Source organism: Pteronotus mesoamericanus, unplaced genomic scaffold (assembly GCF_021234165.1).
Source record: "Pteronotus mesoamericanus isolate MK-2021 breed Mesoamerican mustached bat unplaced genomic scaffold, CSHL_Meso_final contig_214, whole genome shotgun sequence".
Classification (NCBI taxonomy): domain Eukaryota; kingdom Metazoa; phylum Chordata; class Mammalia; order Chiroptera; family Mormoopidae; genus Pteronotus; species Pteronotus mesoamericanus.
The window spans coordinates 5,099,076-5,121,426 of record NW_026555089.1 but is presented as its reverse complement, the minus strand read 5'-3'; the positions used below and the strand labels follow the sequence as shown (position 1 = coordinate 5,121,426).

The following is a 22,351-nucleotide window of genomic DNA, read 5'->3' as shown; positions in this document are numbered from 1 at the left end:
CAGCTTCCCGATTCAATAAACCCCGTAGTGCAAGAGAAAAATGGGCCCCTACCATTGCTCAAGTCCGTCCTATTCGCTGCGCGAACGAGGGAGCCAAGCGCACAGGAGAAGGGACTCACCCAAGGTCATTCAGCCAGCCGCGGCCGGGCGGGGGGCCGGCTCCCTGCGCCCCGCCCAACGCTAGGGCCCGCTAAGGCGGAGTAGAGGCGCCCGGAGCCTGTTCCCTGGGGCGAGGGGGTGGGTGAGGGCGGGGAGCCGGCTCCGTCCGGGAACGCAGCTGCGGCGGGGACCCGGCGGGGTGGGGCTGCCGTTTGCGGAGCGTCCGACAGGGGTCCGCTTGCCGCCAGCCCGGCCCCTACGCCGAGCAGCTGCCGCACCGCCGGAGGTAATCTCGGCGGGGCGGCTGCGGACTCCGGGGGCGGGGGTTAGGACAGCTGCGGCCGCGCGGGGGCGGGGCCGGGAGGAGCCCGGGGGCCGGGGCCTGCGGCCCGACGCCCGGGAATGCGCTCGGGGGCCGCCGCGTCGGGTGGGGCCGCCGGGCTGTGCAACACGAGCCGCTGCCCCTGGTTAAAAATACCCGCTGCCCTGCCCTACCCTGTCCCCTCCCTCCCCCCCGCGGTGCCCTTCCGTCCAGGCCCAGCCCTCCCCACCCCGATTGGCGCTGGCCCCTCCCTGGGGACAACTCTGCCTTTTACCAATTTGTCCTCGCGCGGTGCTCGCTGCGGGCCGCGGAGGAAGGGGCGGGAAGACACCGTGAGTAAGAGAGATAGTCAGGGAAGGTGCCCGAGAGATAAGGGGGAGCCGAGAGGAAGCGGGTCGGAGCCAGAGGAGGAGGAGAAGAAGGAGGGAGGGCGGAGGGGCACGGGAGGAGGGCGGGGAGGAGCGCTCTTCCTGGTTGGGCCCTGCCCTGAGCTGCCACCCGGGAAGCCAGCCGCTGGGACCGCAGCGACCCCCCAAACACTCCTCCTTCAGGTAAGGAGCTGAGTGGCAGGGCCGGGATTGCCGATCCCGGCCGCTGCTCCGGCCTGAGGGGCTGCCCCTACCCCCGGTTCCCAGAGCGCACTGCCCAGGCGCCCGCCCCAGGCTGCGCGCACCACTGTCTCCCGAGCTGGCTGGGCTGGGGGAAGGCCAGAGGGAAAGGGCCAGCGCCGGATCACCCAGTCCTCCTCAGGGGCCTGGGGACGGGACCTCGACTGCTTGGCGTTCTCAGCCCTCAAGCCAGGGAAAGGGGCAGTGAACAGGAGTTTGCCGGGTCTGGGGAGGGGTTTACCGGCAGGCCAGCAGGGTCTAAGAGGCCTTCCCTGGGATTTCCCACCTTCCTTGCTCCCTGTTACCTCTGGCTCCGCCCCGCCCCACCTGGCTGCCGGGCAGACCACAGGACTGCAGGCCAAGGACAATGGGCGCCTGGGAAGGGAGAGGTGGTAGCACTGTGTGGGAGTAGGGGGTGGTGGCCAGCACACCCAAGGCCTGGGGAGCTCCTTTCCTGGGAGCGGAGGGAGGTGGCAGAATCTTGAGTTCTGTGAGGGCAACAGTGATTGGGGAAACCGCAGGTTTGGGGAGGAAGGGTGGGCAGGAGAAGGCAAGAGCCCCAGTTCTGGTCCTGGGAAGGCCTGGGTTCTGAGCAGGACCTTCTGTCCATCAGGATGGCTGAGGAGATCATCACCCCGGTGTACTGCACCGGGGTGTCTGCACAAGTGCAGAAGCAGCGGGCCAAGGAGCTGGGCCTGGGCCGCCATGAAAATGCTATCAAGTACATGGGCCAGGATTATGAGCAGCTGCGGGCTCACTGCCTGCAGAGGGGGGCCCTCTTCCGCGATGACTCCTTCCCCCCGGTGACCCAGAGCCTGGGCTACAAGGACCTGGGCCCCAACTCCTCCAAAACCTACGGAATCAAGTGGAAGCGTCCCACGGTGAGAGGGGCTACCCTGGCTGGGACTCAGTTTACCGCACTCCTGAGTCTCTAGTGGGGACTCCAAGTTCCTAGTAGGCAGCGCGGGGTCTGGGATGGCTGGGTTCCAATTTGCAGGAGGGGCTGGCCCAGAGACAGGGCTCCGGGTCTCTTGCAGGAGCTGCTTTCCAACCCCCAGTTCATCGTGGATGGAGCCACCCGCACAGACATCTGCCAGGGAGCACTGGGTAGGCCCCAGGGGGTTCTGGGTGTTTTTTTCCATAGGAGTTTCCCATGCCCGTTTCTTCTGGCCTCAGCCCCTCCCTTCTGCAAGCTCAGACAGACTGGCTATCAGTGCTGGGGCCGGTTTGCCCAGATTCCTGGGGATTTTCTGGAAGTTGAGGGGTATGCTGCCCAGGGAAGCCCAGGTTCTCCCCTGAATGGGCAAGCACGTGCCCCTCTGGGAGCAAATTAGTAGAGCAGGTCTGATGTGGGTTTCCCATCCCAGGGGACTGTTGGCTCCTGGCTGCCATCGCCTCTCTCACCCTCAATGACACCCTCCTGCACCGAGTGGTTCCACACGGCCAAAGCTTCCAGGATGGCTACGCGGGCATCTTCCATTTCCAGGTGAGGAGCAGGGGGCAGGGAGAGAGCCGTAGCAGGCCGTGGAGGAGGTGAGGACTGATGTCCACAGCAGACTGCAGTTAGGGTGGCTCAGAGCCATGGCCTGCCGGGGCCAGCCCTCCCTCCCGAAAGTATGTGACCTCTCGATGCCATCTAGGATCTGTCATGTGTGAAACGGTTGGGCAGGTATTTTGCAATTTTCCTGGGTGGTTGTGCATATCGGCAAGAAACTGCTTGGAAGAACAGAAAGATCTCTGTGTTATATCCTGTGAGACAAATCCTTTCTCCTCCCGAGGGTCTCAGTTTCCCCTTCTAAAAAAAAAGCATGCTCTGCTGGGTGAAAACAGGTGGCACCCCTCCCCCATGGTGTCAGTCTCCTGCCCCCAACTCCTCCCGGGCCTTGGCAGCCTCAAGCCCCTGACAGAGCCCTGCAGAAAAGAAAGACTTGAGATTGGGTCTGTTTAAACCAGCTTTTCCTGATGTTGTTTTTGCACACCAAGCCCGTTTATCCAGTCATACTAATGAATTCTTAATAAGCTGGTGTGGGGAGAGACACACCCCCAGCAACCCTGGGTGAGACCCTCTGGACCCAGCAGCCCCCGCCGCCCCAGCCCTGCCGTGGAGACTCCCGGAGGTCCTCCTCCTTCCGCCTAGTCAGAGGGCCCCCTCACCGTACTCCATCCTCACCCACATTGGGTCCCAGGAGACAGCCCACAGGACCCCCAGGATCCCTAGGATCCCCTTGTGATCTGTGTTGGCCAAGCGCTGCCCCTGCCCAGGCTGTCTGCGGGGGCGTGGCCTCACAGCCCCTTTCCCTGCCCCCTTCCCTCCCTCCTCCCCACCTCTTTTGGCCAGTTCTTTATTACTGCCCCCCCCCACACACATACACACACTACCCCTGCTACTTGGGTGCACCAGCTCCCCTTTTCCCCTTGTTCCTCACCCTTTCTTACTCAGGGCACTGGCTTGCTTCTGGCCCCAGGCCACCTGACTCCTCCTGACTCCTCCCTTTGGAGAACCTGGCCTCTGGCTTCTCTGAGGCAAACCCTGTGATTGCAGGATCCAAACCCCGCCCATCTTGTGGTGGCAGGATCTGCATGTTATGTTTTCTGTTCACATCCACTTATATATGTGTCCCTCCCCCAACCCCCCCCCCCACGCACACCCTGGCCTAAACGGGGAGGGGGGCATGTCCTAAAGGGGGCTGGCTCACCGAGCGCCGAGCGCCGGGAAGCTTCCCAGCCTCTCCATTCCTGCTGAGAACCCCTCGGTCTCTTTCAAACAGATCAGCAGTGCTGCCCTTTGAGGGCAGTTTTACCCTCGCGATTGGGTTGGCTTTCCCCGTGAGGAAGGCACTGCTGTTGCCTTTTGTGGCAAGGGAAACTGAGGCTTGGAGGGGATACCATGCTCTGGGATCCAGTGTGACCCAGTAAGTGGCAGACCGAGGCTCGATTGCAGGCTTGGAGCTGGGGCCCCGAAGCAGGAACTCACCGCACCCTCCCCACCCCACACAGCTGTGGCAGTTCGGCGAGTGGGTGGACGTGGTTGTGGACGACCTGCTGCCCACCAAGGACGGGCAGCTGGTGTTCGTGCACTCTGCCCAGGGCAACGAGTTCTGGAGCGCCCTGCTTGAGAAGGCCTATGCCAAGTGAGTAGGGCCCAGGGGGCAGCTGCGGGCCACCCCGCGTGCACTGTCCTGCGTGGGGCCAGGGCACTGACTTGAGGCCATCCACAGGGTGAACGGCAGCTACGAAGCCCTGTCGGGGGGCAGCACCTCAGAGGGCTTTGAGGACTTCACAGGTGGCGTCACCGAGTGGTACGAGCTGCGCAAGGCGCCCAGCGACCTCTACCAAATCATCCTCAAGGCGCTGGAGCGGGGCTCGCTGCTGGGCTGCTCCATCGACGTGAGTGCACCCAGCCCACCCTCCTCCCTGCCCCCAAACTGTGCCCTGAGTCTTGTGGTCCAGCGGTGCCCTCCCCCAGCCCAGCCCAGCCTCACCCAGGCTTCACCGCCGCCACCTGGATGCGCGCTTGGCCGCATCCGTCCTTGCAGCCCCACCCCCCGCCGCTGCCCCCTCCATGGCTGGTGTCAGTCCTGTCCCCCAGACCTCAGACTGCAGCTTGTCTTCCTGACCCTCCGCTCCTCGCTTCTGTCCTCGAACACCACCACGCCCGTCGCTGTCCAGTTCACCAGCCCAGACCTTGGCTTGTCCCTAGTCCCGCTCCCGTCGCCCAGCCTCCTGCATGCGGTGCATTCACTCCCTTCGCTGCTCTTCTGTCCCCATGATGCATCCCTGGGCCTCATCCTTGATAACGGGCTCCACCCCCGCCATCAACTGCATCCTCAACTCTAGCCCCGTGGGCTTGCATAGAGCTCTGGCCGAATGCCGTGCTGGGGTGCCCAGGCCCCCCATCAGTGGCGGCATTGGTGGGGTACTCTGGCAGCCGCCCTTCTAGGGGCAGCATCTACATGTGGGGGTGTTGGGTTAGATGGGGTCACAGTCCCTGCCTGCCACTCCCAGCAGCTGTTGTAGGTGCAAGGGCGACTGTCTAGGACCCAAGTGCCCCGGGTGCATCCCCTGCCTGGGGGCGGGGGTGCTGACGGGGTCCCAGAACCCCACCCCGACCACAGCACGCATCCTTCTGCAGATCACCAGCGTTCTGGACATGGAGGCCGTCACCTTCAAGAAGCTGGTGAAGGGCCACGCCTACTCTGTGACTGGGGCCAAGCAGGTACCGCGGGGCCTTCCCTGCAGGCTGGTGCCGGCATCTTTGCCTGCCCTTGTGTCTCTGGCCTGTGACCAGGGCTGTGGGAGGGGCTGGCTCTGCTGTGGTAGCACCTTTTCTATCCCCTGGGGACTCTCATTCTGGGGTATTTATCTTGACCCGTTGCCTTGATTTACTGTAGTGGGGTGTGGGCGGGGTACGGGTGCTGAGCAGCGCCTGGTGAGGGTGAACGGCGGGAAGGGGCATTAAAGCGCGCGCTGGAAGCAGGCGCTGATGAGAGCTCTTGGGAACAGGTGAACTACATGGGCCAGATGGTGAGCCTGATCCGGATGCGGAACCCCTGGGGCGAGGTGGAGTGGACGGGGGCCTGGAGTGACGGGTGAGGGGCAGCGGGCACTGGCCGGGGAGGCTTGGGGAGGCTGGTCAGTGCCGCCGGCATTTCTGCTGAGGGCTCTGCGGGCCTGGGGCGGACTCGGGACTGAGCAGAGGGGCCTGTCTTCAGGTTACCAGGCCTAGGCACGTGGGCCCCTGGGCCCTGCCTGTGAGCATCCTCAGGGCATTGGCTCCGGCCCCGACAAGGCAGCCCCTGGGCCTGGGATCTTGTGGCTTGACCTTGACCTGGGCTAGGGGAGGATGGGCCGCAGGGGCAGAGGCCGGGCAGGCCAGTGCCCACCGGCCCCTGACAGGGCCTTCTCCCCGCAGCTCCTCAGAGTGGAACAATGTGGACCCTTATGAACGGGAGCAGCTCCGGATCAAGATGGAGGACGGGGAGTTCTGGTGAGCAGCTCCCTCCTTGGTCCGGCCCCTCTGGAGACCTTGCGCCCCACTTCTCAAACCCCACAGCCCCGGCCCGTGCCCCATCGCTGTGTGCCCTGGCTGGGGACCGCGGCTCACCTCTGCGCCGTGACCCCCAGGATGTCATTCCGAGACTTCATGCGAGAGTTTACCCGCCTAGAGATCTGCAACCTGACTCCCGACGCCCTCAAGAGCCGGCGGTTCCGCAAATGGAACACCACCCTCTATGAGGGCACCTGGCGGCGGGGGAGCACCGCAGGGGGCTGCCGCAACTACCCAGGTGACCTGGCCTCATGGCCCGCGGGGCGCGCGGGGACGGGCCCCGGCCCTGCTGCCCCCTGTTCTCGCTGAGCCTCGGTGTCACCCTTTGGAGATGGGGTGGCTGTGCTGACCTCTCGAGTTTGCTTGGAGGAGTCAAATATTGAACGTCCTTGTGAATTCCAGAGAGCCCCGCCCGCCCCGCCACCCTGGGGCCTGCGCCCAGGGTGCTAACCGGGGAAGACACTTTGTTGCCATCCAGCCACTTCCTGTCACTCCTCAATCCCGGACCTTCCTCCTGGTCCACAGCCTTCCTCCTTGACCCCGCTGTCACCTCTCCCTGGGCTTCTAGATGCTTGCGGACGATGTGGCCACTGCCTGGCCTCTCAGTCCCTTGTCATCCTCACCTGCAGCAACCTTCTCCTTCACCTCAGTTCAGCCACCGCCCTGAGAGCAAACATCCCTCTCAGAGCCTCGCCCCCAACCCTTTCGACCCCCTCCCGGGAGCCCTCAGGCTCCTTGGCCTGTCCGACCTGGTGAACCCGCTACTCCTGCGCTGCCCCGCACCCCCACCCGTGCTCTCCTGGCCAGGCCAGGGCGTCCTCACCGCTGCTCACGCTCAGCGCGCTGGCTCCTGGCTCGCTCCGCCCCTGTCACTTGGCACAGCCGCGGACCTCTTCCCCTGCTCTGGAATCACAGAATGTGGCCGGAGAGAACTCTCCCGCCCGGGGGCGGTGCCTTCCCTGTACTTTAGTAGCCACAAACCTCAAATGAGCACTCTGCCTGGCCCGCGGCGGTTCCACGGCTAGTCCGCGCTGTCCCCGCTGTCTCCATAAGCCTCCCGCCCGTTACTCATTGGCACACCTGGCCTGGCGTGTCACTGATAATGGACCTCATCACGCGGGGCGCCCCCTCATACTCCCACTGCCGACGCCCCGCCCTTTCTGGAGCTGTGCCATCTTTACTACATTCCCTCCTGTGACAATGGAGGAACCGTCCCAGCCCTTGGGGCCCCCGACCTGCTGCACCGCGTCCTCCCGCACCTGTGACAGCCTTCCTCCGTCATCCCCTCTCATCGCGCAGAACCTTCTGTCTTAAAGTAGCCCTGTCTCGATCTCACTCCCCCCAACCCCCGTCCCCTGTTTCTCTGCTCCCCTTCAAAGCAAACTTTCTCAGGAGTGGCCACACCGCTGTTTCCTTTGTCATGTCTGGTTCGGTTTGTGCCCCTCTCCGGTCCAGCCGCCATCCTCACCAAGCTGCTGCAACTGCTCTTGCGAGGGTCGCCCACGGCCGTGGCTTTGCCAGACCCTCCGCTGCCGGTGCCCGGTCCCGCATCGCCCAGCCGCTCTCGCCTGGCTCACTTCTTCGTCCTCGTAAGGGATCTAATGTCAGTCTGAGTGGCCTGACGAAATCTTGGCAGGCCAAGGACGGAAGCACCCCTTTGATCCGTCTCTCCGCACTGGACAGTCACTTAGTAGTGGTCTAGGGTATCAGAGCCACTGACCGCCGCAGGGTCACTGCGTGTGACCAAGTAGCCCGTATAGCAGTCTGCCGCTCAGTCACAATGCCTACATCCCTCACCTCGCTTCATCACCCCACGTAGGCATTGTGACGTCTCACGTCATCCTGAAAAGAAGGGTGAGTACAGTATAAGTTATTTTGAGAGAGAGGCGCCACCTTCACAGCAGTTTTTGGGTTTTTTTCTTTTTCTTGTTTTTTTAAAACTTTCGCGTAACTTTTATTACAATATTATTACAACTATTCTATTAGTGGTAATTGTTGGTAACCTCTTACTGTACCTAATTTATGAATTAAACTTCATTGTAGTATGTATTTATAGGGAAAAACATAGACTATGTAGGGTTTGGTACTATCTGCAGCTTCAGGCATCCATGGATAAGAGAAGACTGCTGTATATCTCTATATATTTCAGCCTTTAATGTCTTGCAAAAAAATTTTATAATTTTTTTGAAGATTTTATTTATTTATTTTCAGAGAGAGGGGAAGTGAAGGAGAAAGAGAGGGAGAGAAACAGCAATGTGTGGTTGCCTCTCGCACGCCCCCAACTAGGGACCCGGCCCGCAATCCAGGCCTGTGCCCTGACTGGGAATCCAACCGGCAAGCCTTTGGTTCGCAGGCTGGCGTTCAGTCCACTGAGCCGTGCCAGCCACGGCCAAAATTTTATAATTTTTATCAGCAAGGGCTCATATGTCTTTTGAGATTTATTCCTAGAGACTCTTGCATCTTGTTGCTATTGTAAATAGTATCTCTGTTTTTAAAAATATTTTATTTAATTATTTTTAGAAAGGGAAGGGAGGGAGAGAGAGACAGAAACATTGACTTGAGAGAAACATTGATCAGTTGCCTCTCATACGCACCTCAACTGGGGCTAAACCCGCAACCCAGGCCTGTGCCCTGACTGGGAAATAGAACTGGTGACCTTTTGGTTTGAGGGATGATGCCCAACCCACTGAGCCACACCATCAGGGCAATAGTATCTCTTTTAAAATAAAATAACACCTCTCAAGGAAGAGTTGCTGATACAATAACATGCATTTGACCTGTGACATTTACTTTGTATCCAGCAAATTTGTTAAACTAAGTCATTTTAAGGATTTATCTGTAGATTCTCTTTGGTTTTCTAATTGACAGTGTAACATCTGCAAATAATCACAAATTTGTTTCTCTTTTTCCAATTCTTGTAACTTTTGTTATGTGTCCTTGTTTCACATGCTGGTCAGGACTGTAGAATGTTGAATAGAAATGGCTATGTCCTACCCTGGCTGATGTGGCTCAGTGGATTGAGTGCTGGCCTGTAAACCAAAAGGTCTCAGGTTTGATTCCTAGCCAGGGCACATACCAGCATTGTGGGCCAGGTCCCTGGTTGGGGACATGTGAGAAGCAACCAATAAATGTACCTCTTGCATATTGTTGTTTCTTCTCCATCCCTTCCCCTCTCTCTAAAAGTAAATTTTTAAAAAAGCTTCTTTTAATAAAAATAAAATCTTAAAAACAAAGAAATGGCTATGTCCTCTCTAAAAGGAAAAGTTTTCACTACTAAATCTTTACTATAGGTTTCATCACTAAAAACTTTCCTACTCTTGTTTTTTTTGTAGATACCTTTTACCAAATTAATGCAATTTAATTTCACTAAGTACTTTTAATTTTATTCATTATTATAATGTGCTTTTTTCCTTTTATTTGTCAAAATGGTAAATTACATTTACCACTTTTATAACATTAAATCAATCTTATATTCTGAGATAAAAACAAGTTCATAACATAACATTTTTAAAAATATTTTTTTAATTTATTTTTAGAGAGGGGTAGAGAGGAAGAGTAGGAGAGAAACATCAGTGTGTGGTTGCCTCTCACACACACCCCTCTGGAGACCTGGTCTGCAACCCAGGCACGTGCCCTGACTGGGAATCAAACCATCTATCCTTTGCTTCACAGTCCGGTGCTCAATCCACTGAGCCACGCCAGCCAGGGCTAGTTTTCCTTTCTTATCGTGAACTTGTGTAGTATTAGTGTCAGTGCAATATTTATAGTTGGCTTCTAAAGTGAATTGGGAAGTGCTTTTCTTTCTGTTTTCTAGAAGAATTTATATGAGAGAAGTGATCTGTTGCTGGAAAGTTCGGTGGAACTGGTCTGTAAGCCTGCCAGGCCTGCTCTGTTCTTTGTGTGGAGAGTAACTTTTGATATTGAGTGTCTTTAATGGTGATAGGGTTATTCAGGTTTTCTGTTTCCTCTTAAGCCTATTTTGAGGAGTTGTATTTTTTAGAAGTTTATCCTTTGCATCTTTTATCAAAGTTATTAGTGAAAAGTTATCCTTAATATATTCTGATAGCTCATCTGTTGATATCCTTTTTTTATTCACAGTGTTGCTTATTTGTACTGCCTCCTTTTCTGAAAAGATTTTATTCATTCATTCATTCATTCATTTATTTTTAGAGAGGAAGGAAGGAAGGGAGAGCAACATCGATCTGTTGCCTCTCACACATCCCCCAACTGGGGACCTGACTCGCAATCCGGGCATGTGCCCCAACTGGGAATTGAACTGATGACCTTTCTTTAATTTCATAGGCTGGCACGCAATCCACTGAGCCACACCAGTGAGGGCCCTTTTTTTTTTAGACTTTATTTGTTTATTCTTAGAGAGAAGAGAAAGGAGGGAGAGAAGCATCGATGTGTGAGAGAAACATTGCTTAATTGCTTTTTGTATGCGCCCCATCTGGGTACGGAAACCACAACCAAGGCGTGTGCCCTTGGTTGGACCAGGAATGGAACTGGGGACCTTTTGCCTTGGGGGACTATGCCCGACCAACTGAGCTACCCTAGTCAGGGGTGCACTGCCTCTATTGTCTTTATTAATCTCGTGATAAATTTGTCAATATTAGACTTTACAGAGAAATGACTTCTGACAGTTGATCCTCTGTATAGTACTATTTTATGTCATCTTTGCTCTTCTGTTCCTTTGCTTTCTCTGGGTTTATTTTTACATTTTATTTTATGACTTCTTAAATTAGAGGCTTGTTTTATTAATTTGGGTTATTTTTTTCTATATAAGCTCCTAAGACAAGAAATTTCTCTCCAAATATATCTTTGAGTTACAATTTTGATACATAAGTTTTAAAAGAATTGTGATAATTCACATACCATAAAATTCCCCCCTTCTTCTTTTTTAGAAGATTTTATTTATTTATTTTTAAAGACAGGAGAAGGGAGGGAGAAAGACAGGGAGAGAAACATCGATGTGAGAGAGAAACACCAGTCAGTTGCTTCTTGTGTGCGCCCCATTCAGGGACCAAACCCGCAACCCAGGCACGTGCCCTGACTGGGAATTGAACCGGCGACCTTTCACTTTCTAGGATGATGCCCGATCTACTGAGCCACCCCGGTCAGAGCAAAATTTACTCTTTTAATGTGTGCAGTTCAGTGGGTTTTCCTTTATTCTCAGTGCTGTGAAGCTGTCACCTTTATCTAATCCCAAAACCCTTTCACTGCCCCTAAAGGAAGCGCTGTATCCATTAGGGATCACTCCCTAGTCCTCTCCCCCAGCTCCTGGCAACCACTAATCTACTTTTTTGTCTCTATAGAGTTGCCTTTTCTGGAGATTTCATATAAGTGGAATTATACCATATGTAACCTTTTGTGCCTGGTTTATTTTCCTGAACACAGTATTTTCAAAGTTCATCTACACTGTAGCATATATCAACACATCATTTTATTTTTATGGCAGGATACTACTCCATGATATGGGTAGACTACGTTTTGCTTATTCATGCATCAGCCTATGAACATTTGGGTTATTTCCAGCGCTTGGCTATTACAAGCAGCGCTGCTATGAACATTCATGTACATGTGTTTGTGTGAGCGTATATTCTTTTGGGTCTATAAGTAGGAAGTTGAAACTCTTAGGTTGTGTAGTATTTCGATGTTAAAATTTGAGGAACGGCCACTGTTTTCTAAAGTGGTAACATCAGCTGACATTCCCACTAGCAATATCTGGGGGTGCCCGTTTCTCTATGTCCTTGTCAACACTTGTTGTTGTCCATCTTTTTTATTATAGCCATCCTAGTGGGTATAAAGTGGTATCTTGTTGAAGTTTTGGTTTGCATTTTCCTAATGACTAATGATGTTGAATAGCTTTTCATGTATTTATTTATTGGCCGTTTATCTTTTTTTAGAGTGTTTATTCAAATAGTTTATCATGAATGTTTGTTGGATTTTGTCAAATGCCTTTTCTCTGTCAAGACGATCGTGTGTTTCTTCTCTTTGTTCTGTTAACGTGGTATATTACATTGATTGATCTTCATATGTTGAACTCTCCTTTCATTCTTAGAATTAAAACCTATTTCAGGTATATAATCCTTTTTAAAATATATTTTTTATTTTATTTTTTAAAATTTTATTTATTGGTTTTTGGAGAAAGGAAGGCAGTTGAGGTGGGGAGAGGGAGGGAGGGGGAGAGAGAAACATAAATGTTGATTTGTTGTTCCACTAGTTGATTCTTACATGTGCCTTGACTGAGGATTGAACCTGCAACCTTGGTGTATTGGGACGATGCTCTAACCCACTGAGCTACCTGGCCAGGGCTCTATAATCCTTTTAATATACTGTTGGATTTGGTTTGATGGTATTTTGTTAAGGGTTTTTATACTGATATTCATATGTGGTATTGGTCTGTAATTTTCTTTTCTTGTGCTATCTTTAGTTGGCTTTGGTACCAAGCAAATCAATGGATATGCCTGTTCTGGATAATATAATTTAATGTAGATGGAATCATACAATATGTGGTTCTTTGTGTCTGGCTTCTTTCATCTAGCATGTTGGGTTTTTTTTAAGATTTTATTTATTTATTTTTAGAGAGAGAGGAAGGGAGGAAGAGAGGGAGAGAAACATCAATGTGTGGGTGCCTCTCAAGTGCCCCCGATAGGGGACCTGGCCTGCAACCCAGACATGTGCCCTGGCTGGGAAACGGATCCACAACCCTTTGGTTTGCAGGCCGGCACTCAGTCCGCTGAGCCACACCAGCCAGGACCACTTAAGTTTCCTCATGTTATGGTGTGTATCAGTACTCCATTTTTATTGTTGAATAACATTCCTTTGTGCAGTTTTACCACATTTTGTTTATCCATTCATCAATTAATGGAAAATGGGGGTGTTTCTACCATTTGGCTTTTATAGATAGTGCTGCTATGAACATTCACATACAAGTTGTCGTGGGGATGTGTTTTCATTTCTCAGGGGTATACACCTAGGAGCGGAGCTGCGGGCTCCTGTGGTAAGGCCACGTTTGACCATCTGAGGACCTGCCAGGCTACTTTACAAAGCGGCGGCACCGCTGTGCATTCCCGCCAGCTGTGAGGGGGTTCTGATTTCCTCACCTCCTGGCAAACACTTGTTATTATATATCTTTTTGATTAATGTCAACTTTGTGTGGGGGCAGGGAGGATGCTGCAGCTTATTAGTGTCTTTAAAAAGAGATTTTGCATATTCTATCAGGCTTAGTTTTCAGCAGGGAGTTGTTTAGGGAGGTGAGTCGCCAAACTGTCAGAAATGCAAGTGCCATCACCCTTTGCAGCTCTGTAGCCTCCTATCAGACCTGCTTTCTCTCACCTCTTTCCTTTATTTTCCCCCAATATTTTATTTATTTATTTTTAGAGAGAGGGGAGGGAGGGAGGATGGGAAGGAGAGAAATATTAATGTGCAAGAGAAACACTGCTCGATTCCCTCAATGACCCCAACTGGGGATCTTGCCCAAAACCCAGGCACATGCCCTGACTGGGAATTGAACCTTCAACCTTTTGGTTTCCAGGCTGGTGCTCAATCCACTGAGCCACACCAGCCAGGGCTCTCACTGTCCTTACATTAGCTCTAGTCATCTTTTAAAATCCTAATTCATTTTAGGTACAATCAATTCATCAAAACCTTTGGCTGAATTAAAATAAATGAAAATAAAAAATAAAATCCTACTCTGACTGGTGTGGCTCAGTTGGTAGGAACGTCATCCCATAACTGAAAGGTGGTGGGTTTAATTCCCTGTCAGGGCACATATGGGTCGCGGGTTCAAACCCCGGGTTAGGCGCATACGACAGGCAACTGATTGATGTTTCTCTCTCATATCAGTGTTTTTCTCTCTGCCTTCCTCCCCCTCTCTCTCTGAAAACAATGAAAAAAAAATGTCCTCGGGTGAGGATAAAAAAAAATTAAATCCTAACCCCTATTCCAATCATGCCTCCCCATGCAAGTCTGTGAGAAGGCCCATTTGCTCTTAGATTCAGTCCACACTCCTCACCACAGTCCTGGCTCCTGCAAACCCCGGGCACCTCACGGGAGCCCAGAGCCTCGTGCATCACTGGCTGTCCTATCTTGTGGGGCTTATGTCTTCCTCTGCCTGGCCCCTGCTTCTAGTGTTTTCCCAGGACTCCCCTTCAGCTCTCGGCTCAGTGCCACCCCTAAGATGCCTTCCCTGACCCACTCCAGCTTGCTTACTCTCTGTAATTGTTCTATTAGTTAACCTGGCTTGCTCATACTTTGCCTCCCCATCAGGAATGTGAACTCTTGAAGGAGGAGAGCTGTGTGTGCGTCTCCCTGCATGTCTGTCTCATGGCACATTGTGGGCACTTAGTAATGTTCGTTAAGTGGATGAATGAATGGACGGACACATGGGGGAGGAGGAGGCTTGAGGCTCTGATTCCAACCTCTTCTCCTCTTGCAGCCACCTTCTGGGTGAACCCCCAGTTCAAGATCCGGCTGGAGGAGCCCGATGACCTGGACGACGACTACGGGGGTCGAGAGTCAGGCTGCAGCTTTGTGCTGGCGCTCATGCAGAAGCATCGCCGCCGCGAGCGCCGCTTCGGCCGCGACATGGAGACCATCGGTTTTGCAGTGTACGAGGTGAGCGGCGGAGGGCCCGGAACCCGAACCCGGCAGCAAAGCTGGCCCCCGCCCATCGCCGGTGAGATCCGACAGGGGGCGCCCTAGGATACCGCAGCCGCTGCCGCTGGCCCATCCTGAGCCCCCTGGGTGAATCCGGCCACGAGGCAGGAGGCTGAGCCCAGGGAGGCACCTGCTGAGGCCCTGTGCCAGACTCGAGGCCGGCAGGGGCCTAAAATTCATCCCGTGAGGCGGGTGGAGGGGGAGGGAGAAGACGTATGGCTAGGAGAGGGGGAGATTCTGGGGTTCCCACAGGCCAGAAGGCTGCTCTAGGGAAGGGGGAGCTTGATGTGTCTGACACCTGGAAGGCAGCCTTTGGGGGCTACACCTTGGTTTAGCTTCAGAAAGAAGTGGGCAGGTGGGTTGCCCTGGAGGAGTATTGGGCTCCCTGTCTTGGAAGTGTGTAAGCAGAGGCTGGTGTGGGGGTGTGTGATACACCTGCACTGTGTCCAAGACAGACTGAAGCGCCTGGACCTCCCTGGTGGCGGTAAAGGGTGGCCCCAGCCTCGGCCTGGGCCTAGGGCTCCTGGTGGCAGGTGGACCTCTGAGGCCCGGGGCTGTAGGACGTTGCTGTTGGCCACCCTGGGGGCTGTCCTGGGGGCTTTCACTCAGAGCTGAAGCCCAGGGATATTTCAGGGACAAAGAGGATATTGCCGATCCCCCGGGTTCCCAGTGTCTCTCTGGGTCACAACTGGCCCCGGGTCCAGGGCTCTGCCCTCTGGTCTCGTCGTTCGTGCCTTAGGAACTCAGGGCCCCTACCCAGTATGTGCCACACCCTCTGCCCCTGGGCCAAGCGTACATCTCTGACTTTCCTATCTCTCTTGCAGGTCCCTCCGGAGGTAGGTGTGGCACGTGACTCACCTGGATTTACACGCCCCTGAACACACATGCCCGATGGTGCCCCAAGGGGAGCAGGACCATGGCAAGCCAATACATAGAGAACTAAGAAGTCGCCTCGTTCTACTGCTCACAAAGCGCCCATTGTTGTGGGCAGAGCAAACTGCCCTACTGGGGGTCAGAGCAGATACCAAGTGAGGGAGCTGGATTTGAACCCTTGCCCCCAGAGTCCCGCCCACCACGCATACCCTCTCTTGCTGTTTACGCTGCTTGACTGTTGGCTGAGGCCTTCCCGTCGCCGGTTAGGAGCAGGGCGGTGGGTGGCTGAGCGTTCTGTGCCCTTGAGCAAGTCGCTTAAGCTTTAAGCCTGGACGTCAGTGTCTGTGGGATGGGCTTAAGGGCACCGTCGCACAGGGCTGCCACGAGCGTTCAGTGAGGTGCCACCCGTGCCCTGCGGTGTCTGACGCGGAGGACGCTCCAAGTAGCAACAAGGAGAATGTTATTACACAGCCATAGTATCTACATTTGCCTCCACTCGGTGCAGTAGGGAGGGTTATTGCCCCCATTTTGCAAATAAGGAAACTGAGACAAAATGACTTGTGACGGTCACGCAGCCTGTGGGGGACTGAGCCATGATCCAGCTCTCCAGCCCCTGCCCAGGACTGGGAGGCTGGCCTCTGGGTCTGGGGGCAGCTCCTAAGGGTGGGCTGAGTGGGCCGCTGCAGCCCCCACCCCCTCCTTCCCATCCACCAGCTGGTGGGCCAGTCAGCCGTGCACCTGAAGCGGGACTTCTTCCTGGCCAACGCGTCCCGGGCCCGATCAGAGCAGTTCATCAACCTGCGGGAGGTCAGCACCCGCTTCTGCCTGCCGCCTGGGGAGTACGTGGTGGTGCCCTCCACCTTCGAGCCCAACAAGGAGGGCGACTTCGTGCTGCGCTTCTTCTCGGAGAAGAGCGCCGGGACCGAGTGAGTCGTGGGCCCCGCCTTGCGTCCCGCCCCCGACAGGCCTCCCTGCACCCACTGACCAGCCCCTCTCTCTCCCCACCCTCTACAGGGAGCTGGACGACCAGGTCCAGGCCAACCTTCCCGATGAGGTGCGTGCCCTGCCCCCAACCGGGCCTTTCTCCTCCCCCGACCCTGGGTGTGTGAGGGGAACCTGGAGGCCCTGTCCCCTGGCTCTGGCTGGCAGGGCAGAGCGCCTTCTGGCAGGAGCCATAGCAATAATACTAAGTCCTCATTTGTCTAGCACTTGACAGTTTGCAGAGGACTTTGTGTCCCTGTGTTCTTGTTCTCTGCCGGGCCTGCGCTGAGAGGACTTTCGCCAGGTCTCCCTGTTTCCTCCACAACAGCACTGTCTGGGGGCTGTCAGCGTCTCCCCTCTCAGTGGAAAACTCAAGCGCAGAGAGGTTAAGGAATTTGCCCAGGGTAGCACAGCAGGGAGCCAAAGCTCCCCTGGCACTGAGTGACCTGCTCCCTCCTCATTTAGGCCCCAAGAATCCTAGGCAGGGGGCAAAGGGAGGGGCTAGATTCCCATTTTACAGACGAAAAGAGTGAGGCTCGGAGAGGCGAAGTGACACGTAGCTGATCGGTGGCCCCAGCCCTGCCTCCGGCTGCTGCCCATGGGGCGGCCGGGCTGGGGTGTCCCTGACCTGCCCCCTTTCTCCATCCAGCAAGTGCTCTCGGAAGAGGAGATTGATGAGAGCTTCAAGACCCTCTTCAGACAGCTGGCAGGAGAGGTAGGCAGGGGCGCGGTGGGCGGGGGCCTCGGGGGCCTCGCGGGGTGGCTTCTCCCAGGGAAGGTGCCATCCTCCCTTTTCCTGCAGGACTTGGAGATCAGCGTCAAGGAGCTGCAGACCATCCTCAACAGGATCATCAAGAAACGTGAGTGTCCCCGAGGGCTGCTGTCCACCCTGTGTCCTGCTCCCCGCTGTTTCCTCCAAACTCCATAGTCTAGGTTTCTGCTCCCACCCTGACTGAACCCAGCCCCTTGGTCTTCATGGGTGGGGAAACCTTCCACTGCCTTCCTGAGCCCTGCTCTCCCCCACTTTCCCCGCATACTCCTCATGCCATCTTGCGGGACCCCATTCTCTGTGCCTGGGTGCGGTGCCCTGTTGTGATTAGAAGCTTAGCCGCTGGCAGCACTTTAGGGCCAACGTACAGGACCCCCTCCTCCCAGAAGACAGACTCAGGGCTACTCCCCAATATGACAACTGAAGGCAGCCACTCCCAACCTTCCCTTGGCCCCCACCTCTGACCTCTGACCTCCAACCTCCATCTGTGCCGTTCCCTCCCTGGAACTCTGCTCCCCTTCCCACCCCGGAGCCCGCAGACCCCGGCCCGGCCCGGCTGAGGCCACCTTTGCTGCGTGTTTTCATCGCATGTCTTTCACAGCCACTTTGTACCTGTTTCATTTTACTCTGGGCTGATCGTGGTGTTGGTTTGGCTGTGAGGACACTGGCTAGCTTGCTGAGAGACTTTAAACTGTTACTTCGGATTATTCAAAAAGCGCTATACTGCACACTTACTCTGCTAGATTTTGTACATCAGGGGACACAAAAATGTTACCTCCCTGATCCTGTCTGGCTGGGCGCCCCTGCCTCGGAGCAGGCCCAGGAATCTCACTGGGCTGTGGGGCTGGAACTGTTTTTCTTTTTTTCCTTTTTCTTTTTCTTAAATATATAATCTTTATTATTTTTTCCCATTCCCACTTATACCTTTCCCATTACCACTTTCCCCTTGTACCCCCTCCCCCCCAGCAATCACCACACTGTTGTCCACGTCCATGAGTCCTTTGTGTTCAACCCCTCCGCCCCCTAACCTCCTGTCCCCCGGCTGTCATCTGCTCTCCATCTATGAGTCTGTCTCTGTTTTGCCTGTCAGTTCAGTCTGTTCATTTGAGTCCACATATGAGTGAAATCATATGGTATTTGTCTTTCTCTGACTGGCTTATTTCACTTGGCGTAATGTTCTCCAGGTCCATCCATACTGTTGCAAAGGGTAAAATTTTCTTCTTTATTATGGCTGAGGAGTATTCCATTATGTAACCGTCCCACAGTTGTTTTATCCACTCATCTACTGCTGGACATTTGGGCCGCTTCCATATCTTGGTGATTGTAAATAACGTTGCAATGAACATAGGGGTGCTCATGTTCTTTCAAATTAGTGTTTTGGGTTCCTTTGGATACATTCCCAGAAGTGGGATCGCTGGGTCATTGTTTAATTTCTGAGGCATCTCTGGAACTGTTTTTTTTCTTCCAGACAAAGACCTGCGGACCAAGGGCTTCAGCCTGGAGTCCTGCCGCAGCATGGTGAACCTCATGGACGTATCCCGCCACGGGGCTTGGGGTTGGGGCACATAGGTGTGGGGAAGGCGCTGAGTGACTTCCCAGGAACAGTGCAGAGAAAGGAACAAAGTTCTGTGGAGCAGGGGTGGACCAGTGCCTTCCCTGGGCATCATCCCATTGATTGGGACAGGGAAACTGAGTCCCATGCCTTGGGTCAAGTGAGAAGTGGAGCAGGTCCTGCATCCCGGAGTGACCCTCAGGCTGGCACTCTCTCTGCACGTGTCCCCACCCCTCCCCCCATTCAGAGGACGGGCGGCCTGGCCAGGGGCTGACAGGGCTGACAGTAGTTGGTACTCGGGTCCTGCCATGTCTCCCCTCGTCTGGCGCTCTCTGCGGCCAGTCTCCCCTCCTCCCGCACTGCTCTCTCTCTCCCCGCACCTGGTTTAAGCTGTGAAGTTTTTTCCTTAATGGCTGCCCAGCGGGACGGCAACGGGAAGCTGGGCCTAGTGGAGTTCAATATCCTATGGAACCGCATCCGGAATTACCTGGTAGGTGGGCCTGCTGGCAGCGCGGTCGCCCCTCCTCTGCGGCCTTAGTGGCCGCAGGCCCTCCACCCTGGAGCTGCTTCTCTGGAGCCCACCTACCTGGCCCCCGGCCCTCCTTTTGGGCCTCTCCCCGACTCCCAGTAACCCTCCGCCCTGGGGCGGACCGGAAGGGCTGCTGCCTGGGCCTAGCCCTCACCTGCTGCTCCCCGCCCCAGGCCATCTTCCGGAAGTTCGACTTGGACAAGTCGGGCAGCATGAGTGCCTACGAGATGCGGATGGCCATCGAGTCTGCAGGTGAGGCTCGAGGGCGGCGGGTACCCGTGGAGCCCCAGACCCCCGGCCGCTTTCCTGACAAGTGGCCCTTGTCCGTGGGGGTGATGATGGTGATGGTGGTGGTGTGGGAACAGCCATCGTCTCTCTTTTCGCTGGGGTTACTGAGCTAAGTGTTTTAGCAGCGTTTACTGCAGCTACTGAGGATAGGGGCTTTTAGTGCCCTGTTGTGCACAGAGAAAAGTGGGACTCAGCGAGGGAAAGTGACTGGCCTGAGGCCACACAGGCAGAGAGGTGTGGAGTGCGCCACAGCCTCCACGGGGAGAGAGGCAGGGCTCAGGCTTCCAGCGCCGGGCTCCCCCAGCCCCCACTGCTTCCCCTTGGGCTGGGCGGCGCCTCCCTGGTTCTCACCTGCTCTCCTGGGCCAGGCTTCAAGCTCAACAAGAAGCTGTACGAGCTCATCATCACCCGCTACTCGGAGCCTGACCTGGCTGTGGACTTTGACAATTTCGTGTGCTGCCTGGTGCGGCTGGAGACCATGTTCCGTGAGTATCCCCGTCCGGCTCCCCCTCCGGATGGAGGCCCGCGGTGGCATGGGCCGGGCAGGCGACCCCATGGGCGCTGAGTGCTGGCAGACGTGTGGGGCTGCTCTCAGGCAGCAGGAAGAGCCTCGAATGGCTGTGACGGGTGAGAGAGCTCGGGGTGCTGTGGAGAAGTGGGGGGTAAGGTAGGGGGGGGGGCCTGTGAGACCACCTCCCAGAATTCTCAGCCTCACGTCATCTTTTCTTGAACACACAGGGTTTTTCAAAACTTTGGACACAGATCTGGATGGAGTTGTGACCTTCGACTTGTTTAAGGTGGGAACCTCCCTTGGCCAGGGAGGGGAAGGGACTCAGGCGGTGGAGCGGTCTTACCTTCCTGGGCCTCGGGGCCAGCCCTCACGGCCAGGGAAGGAGGGGTGTCTGGGTCCTGGGACGGGAGCGGGGAGGGCGGGCCAGACCCCTGGAGGCCTCTGCAGGAGCCAGCAGCCTGGTCTCCCAGGGGTAGAGGAGGTAAGAAAGAACCCACCCCCATATCCGCTGAGGGGGTGCCTCTCTGACCTGCCCTCATCAGAGGGGCTGAAGAGATGGTGGCCCCTGAGCCGTGGGGCTGGGGGAGCGGCCTTGGGGTGTGCCGCGCTTGACCCTTCCCTCCGGTCTCCTCCCCGCCGGGCAGTGGTTGCAGCTGACCATGTTTGCATGAGGCAAGGATCAGGCCCCCTTGCCGCGCTCCTCTCCCTCCGTCGTCTGCCCGCCGCGCCTTCTCGCCTCGCCAGACCAGGCCCCGCCAGCTGCAAGTGCCTTCCTCGGAGCGGAGGCGGCCTCCTGTCCCTTCACCTCTCGGCCGCCACGGTTCGACTGCTCTGGGCAGAGCTGTGTGGGCCTCCCTGCTCTGAAGACCGTGGGCTCAGATGGGCTCCCCAGCCCCCCTCGTCGCCAAGCCAGGAAGGCAGCTTTCGCTTGTTCCTGCCTCAGGACAGGGTCCGGGGGAGCTCACAGCCCCGGCCGCCCAGCATCCTGATGTGTCCTCACCCCTCACTCCAGAGACCACTCGCCTGGCCTCACCTGCAGACTGAAGCCGTAACCACTAGCTCTGTACGGCCTGTATTGTAGCGTGCGGAGCCCTCCCAGCCAGGGCCGGCTGCGTCCCCGGGGCCAGGAACGCCTGTTCCTTCCTGTGCAGAAGCCAATGCCCGCCCTGCCCCACGACCTGGCCGCCAGCCCTGTCTGTGGACCGGGAGCCGCCTGACCCGGGGGATGATCAGGCCTTGCCTCCTCCCCTCCCTCCCTCCTTTTTTATATTGGTGATTTTAAAGGGGACTTGCGGGACTGGTATACGACTTACGGGGGTGCCAAAGGCACCTGGGTGTGGGGTGGGGGGGCTCGTGTTTCCACGCAGAGAAACCCCAAATAATAAAGGAAAAAGGCCCCACATCTGCCTTCGGAGTCTGTTCCTGCCCAAAACTGCCACCGTGGCCTGCAGGGCCACCGGGAACCTGAGCAGCATGGCCCTCCTGTGCCTATGCCCCCGCCTGGCAGTCCTGGAGGCCGCACCCCTGCCTCCCCTGCGCTCTCCGCTCCGGCCTGTGAGGCTCTGGCTGAAACCAAAACCCCTACTTAGCGCAATCCTGACCCCCAGGCAGCTCCCCAGGGCACAGAGCCTCCTTCATGCCCTCTGGGGGCGGGGTCCCCTGTGACCCAGACACCTGCAGCTTATGTAAGCGGCTGGGGGGCCCCCTCTGGGATCAGGGCTTTTCTTACCAGAGATAAGAGTGGGTTGAGGTGGCGGTAGAGGAGGAGGAGTTGGGATGGTGGGGGTACAGAGGAAGCCACAAACGAGGACAGCACGTGCAGATCAAAGGCAGATGGAGCCCAGGTGTAGGGTGGGGGCTGCCCTCGGCCGCTGGGAGCCCCGGTGGCGCCCCGACGGCAGGCTGCCTTGACGCTGCCCGCCACAGGCTGGCACAGGGCCTGGAGCGTCCCGAGCCTGCATCTCGCCTTTGGGAGTCCCCCGGCCGGGTTCTGCTGGGCCTCGGAGTCCCCGTCAGTAGCGGGGTTGGCCCACCGCGCCCTGGGAGCCTGCGCTGGCTGTGAGGGGGCCAGGCGGAGGCGGGGGGTAAGTGCGCTGGCCCTGTCCTCTAGT

General features: G+C 56.1%; 1 protein-coding gene across 1 annotated transcript; it reads left to right on the top strand.

Moving 5' to 3' along the window:
• Positions 1 to 817: 817 nt before the first annotated feature.
• On the top strand, positions 818 to 21,634 carry CAPN1 (calpain 1). Its single transcript, XM_054570896.1, has 22 exons — positions 818 to 972; positions 1,643 to 1,910; positions 2,067 to 2,136; positions 2,397 to 2,515; positions 4,027 to 4,160; positions 4,248 to 4,416; positions 5,162 to 5,245; positions 5,533 to 5,618; positions 5,942 to 6,016; positions 6,154 to 6,314; positions 14,517 to 14,695; positions 15,562 to 15,573; positions 16,325 to 16,536; positions 16,625 to 16,664; positions 17,241 to 17,306; positions 17,394 to 17,451; positions 18,829 to 18,893; positions 19,334 to 19,402; positions 19,615 to 19,693; positions 20,098 to 20,214; positions 20,468 to 20,526; positions 20,885 to 21,634. The coding sequence occupies exons 2-22, from the start codon at positions 1,644 to 1,646 to the stop codon at positions 20,909 to 20,911; spliced, it is 2,148 nt and encodes a 715-aa protein (XP_054426871.1). The 5' UTR covers positions 818 to 972; position 1,643; the 3' UTR covers positions 20,912 to 21,634.
• The last annotated feature ends 717 nt before the right edge of the window (positions 21,635 to 22,351 follow it).

What these genes read in the sequence shown, in the direction of transcription:
- CAPN1 (XM_054570896.1), top strand. Translation starts at nt 1,644, where the DNA reads ATGGCTGAGGAGATCATCACCCCGGTGTACTGCACCGGGGTGTCTGCA. An exon ending in TCAAGTGGAAGCGTCCCACG is followed by an intron (nt 1,911 to 2,066) that starts GTGAGAGGGGCT and finishes GGTCTCTTGCAG; the next exon opens with GAGCTGCTTTCCAACCCCCA. An exon ending in CTGTGACTGGGGCCAAGCAG is followed by an intron (nt 5,246 to 5,532) that starts GTACCGCGGGGC and finishes TCTTGGGAACAG; the next exon opens with GTGAACTACATGGGCCAGAT.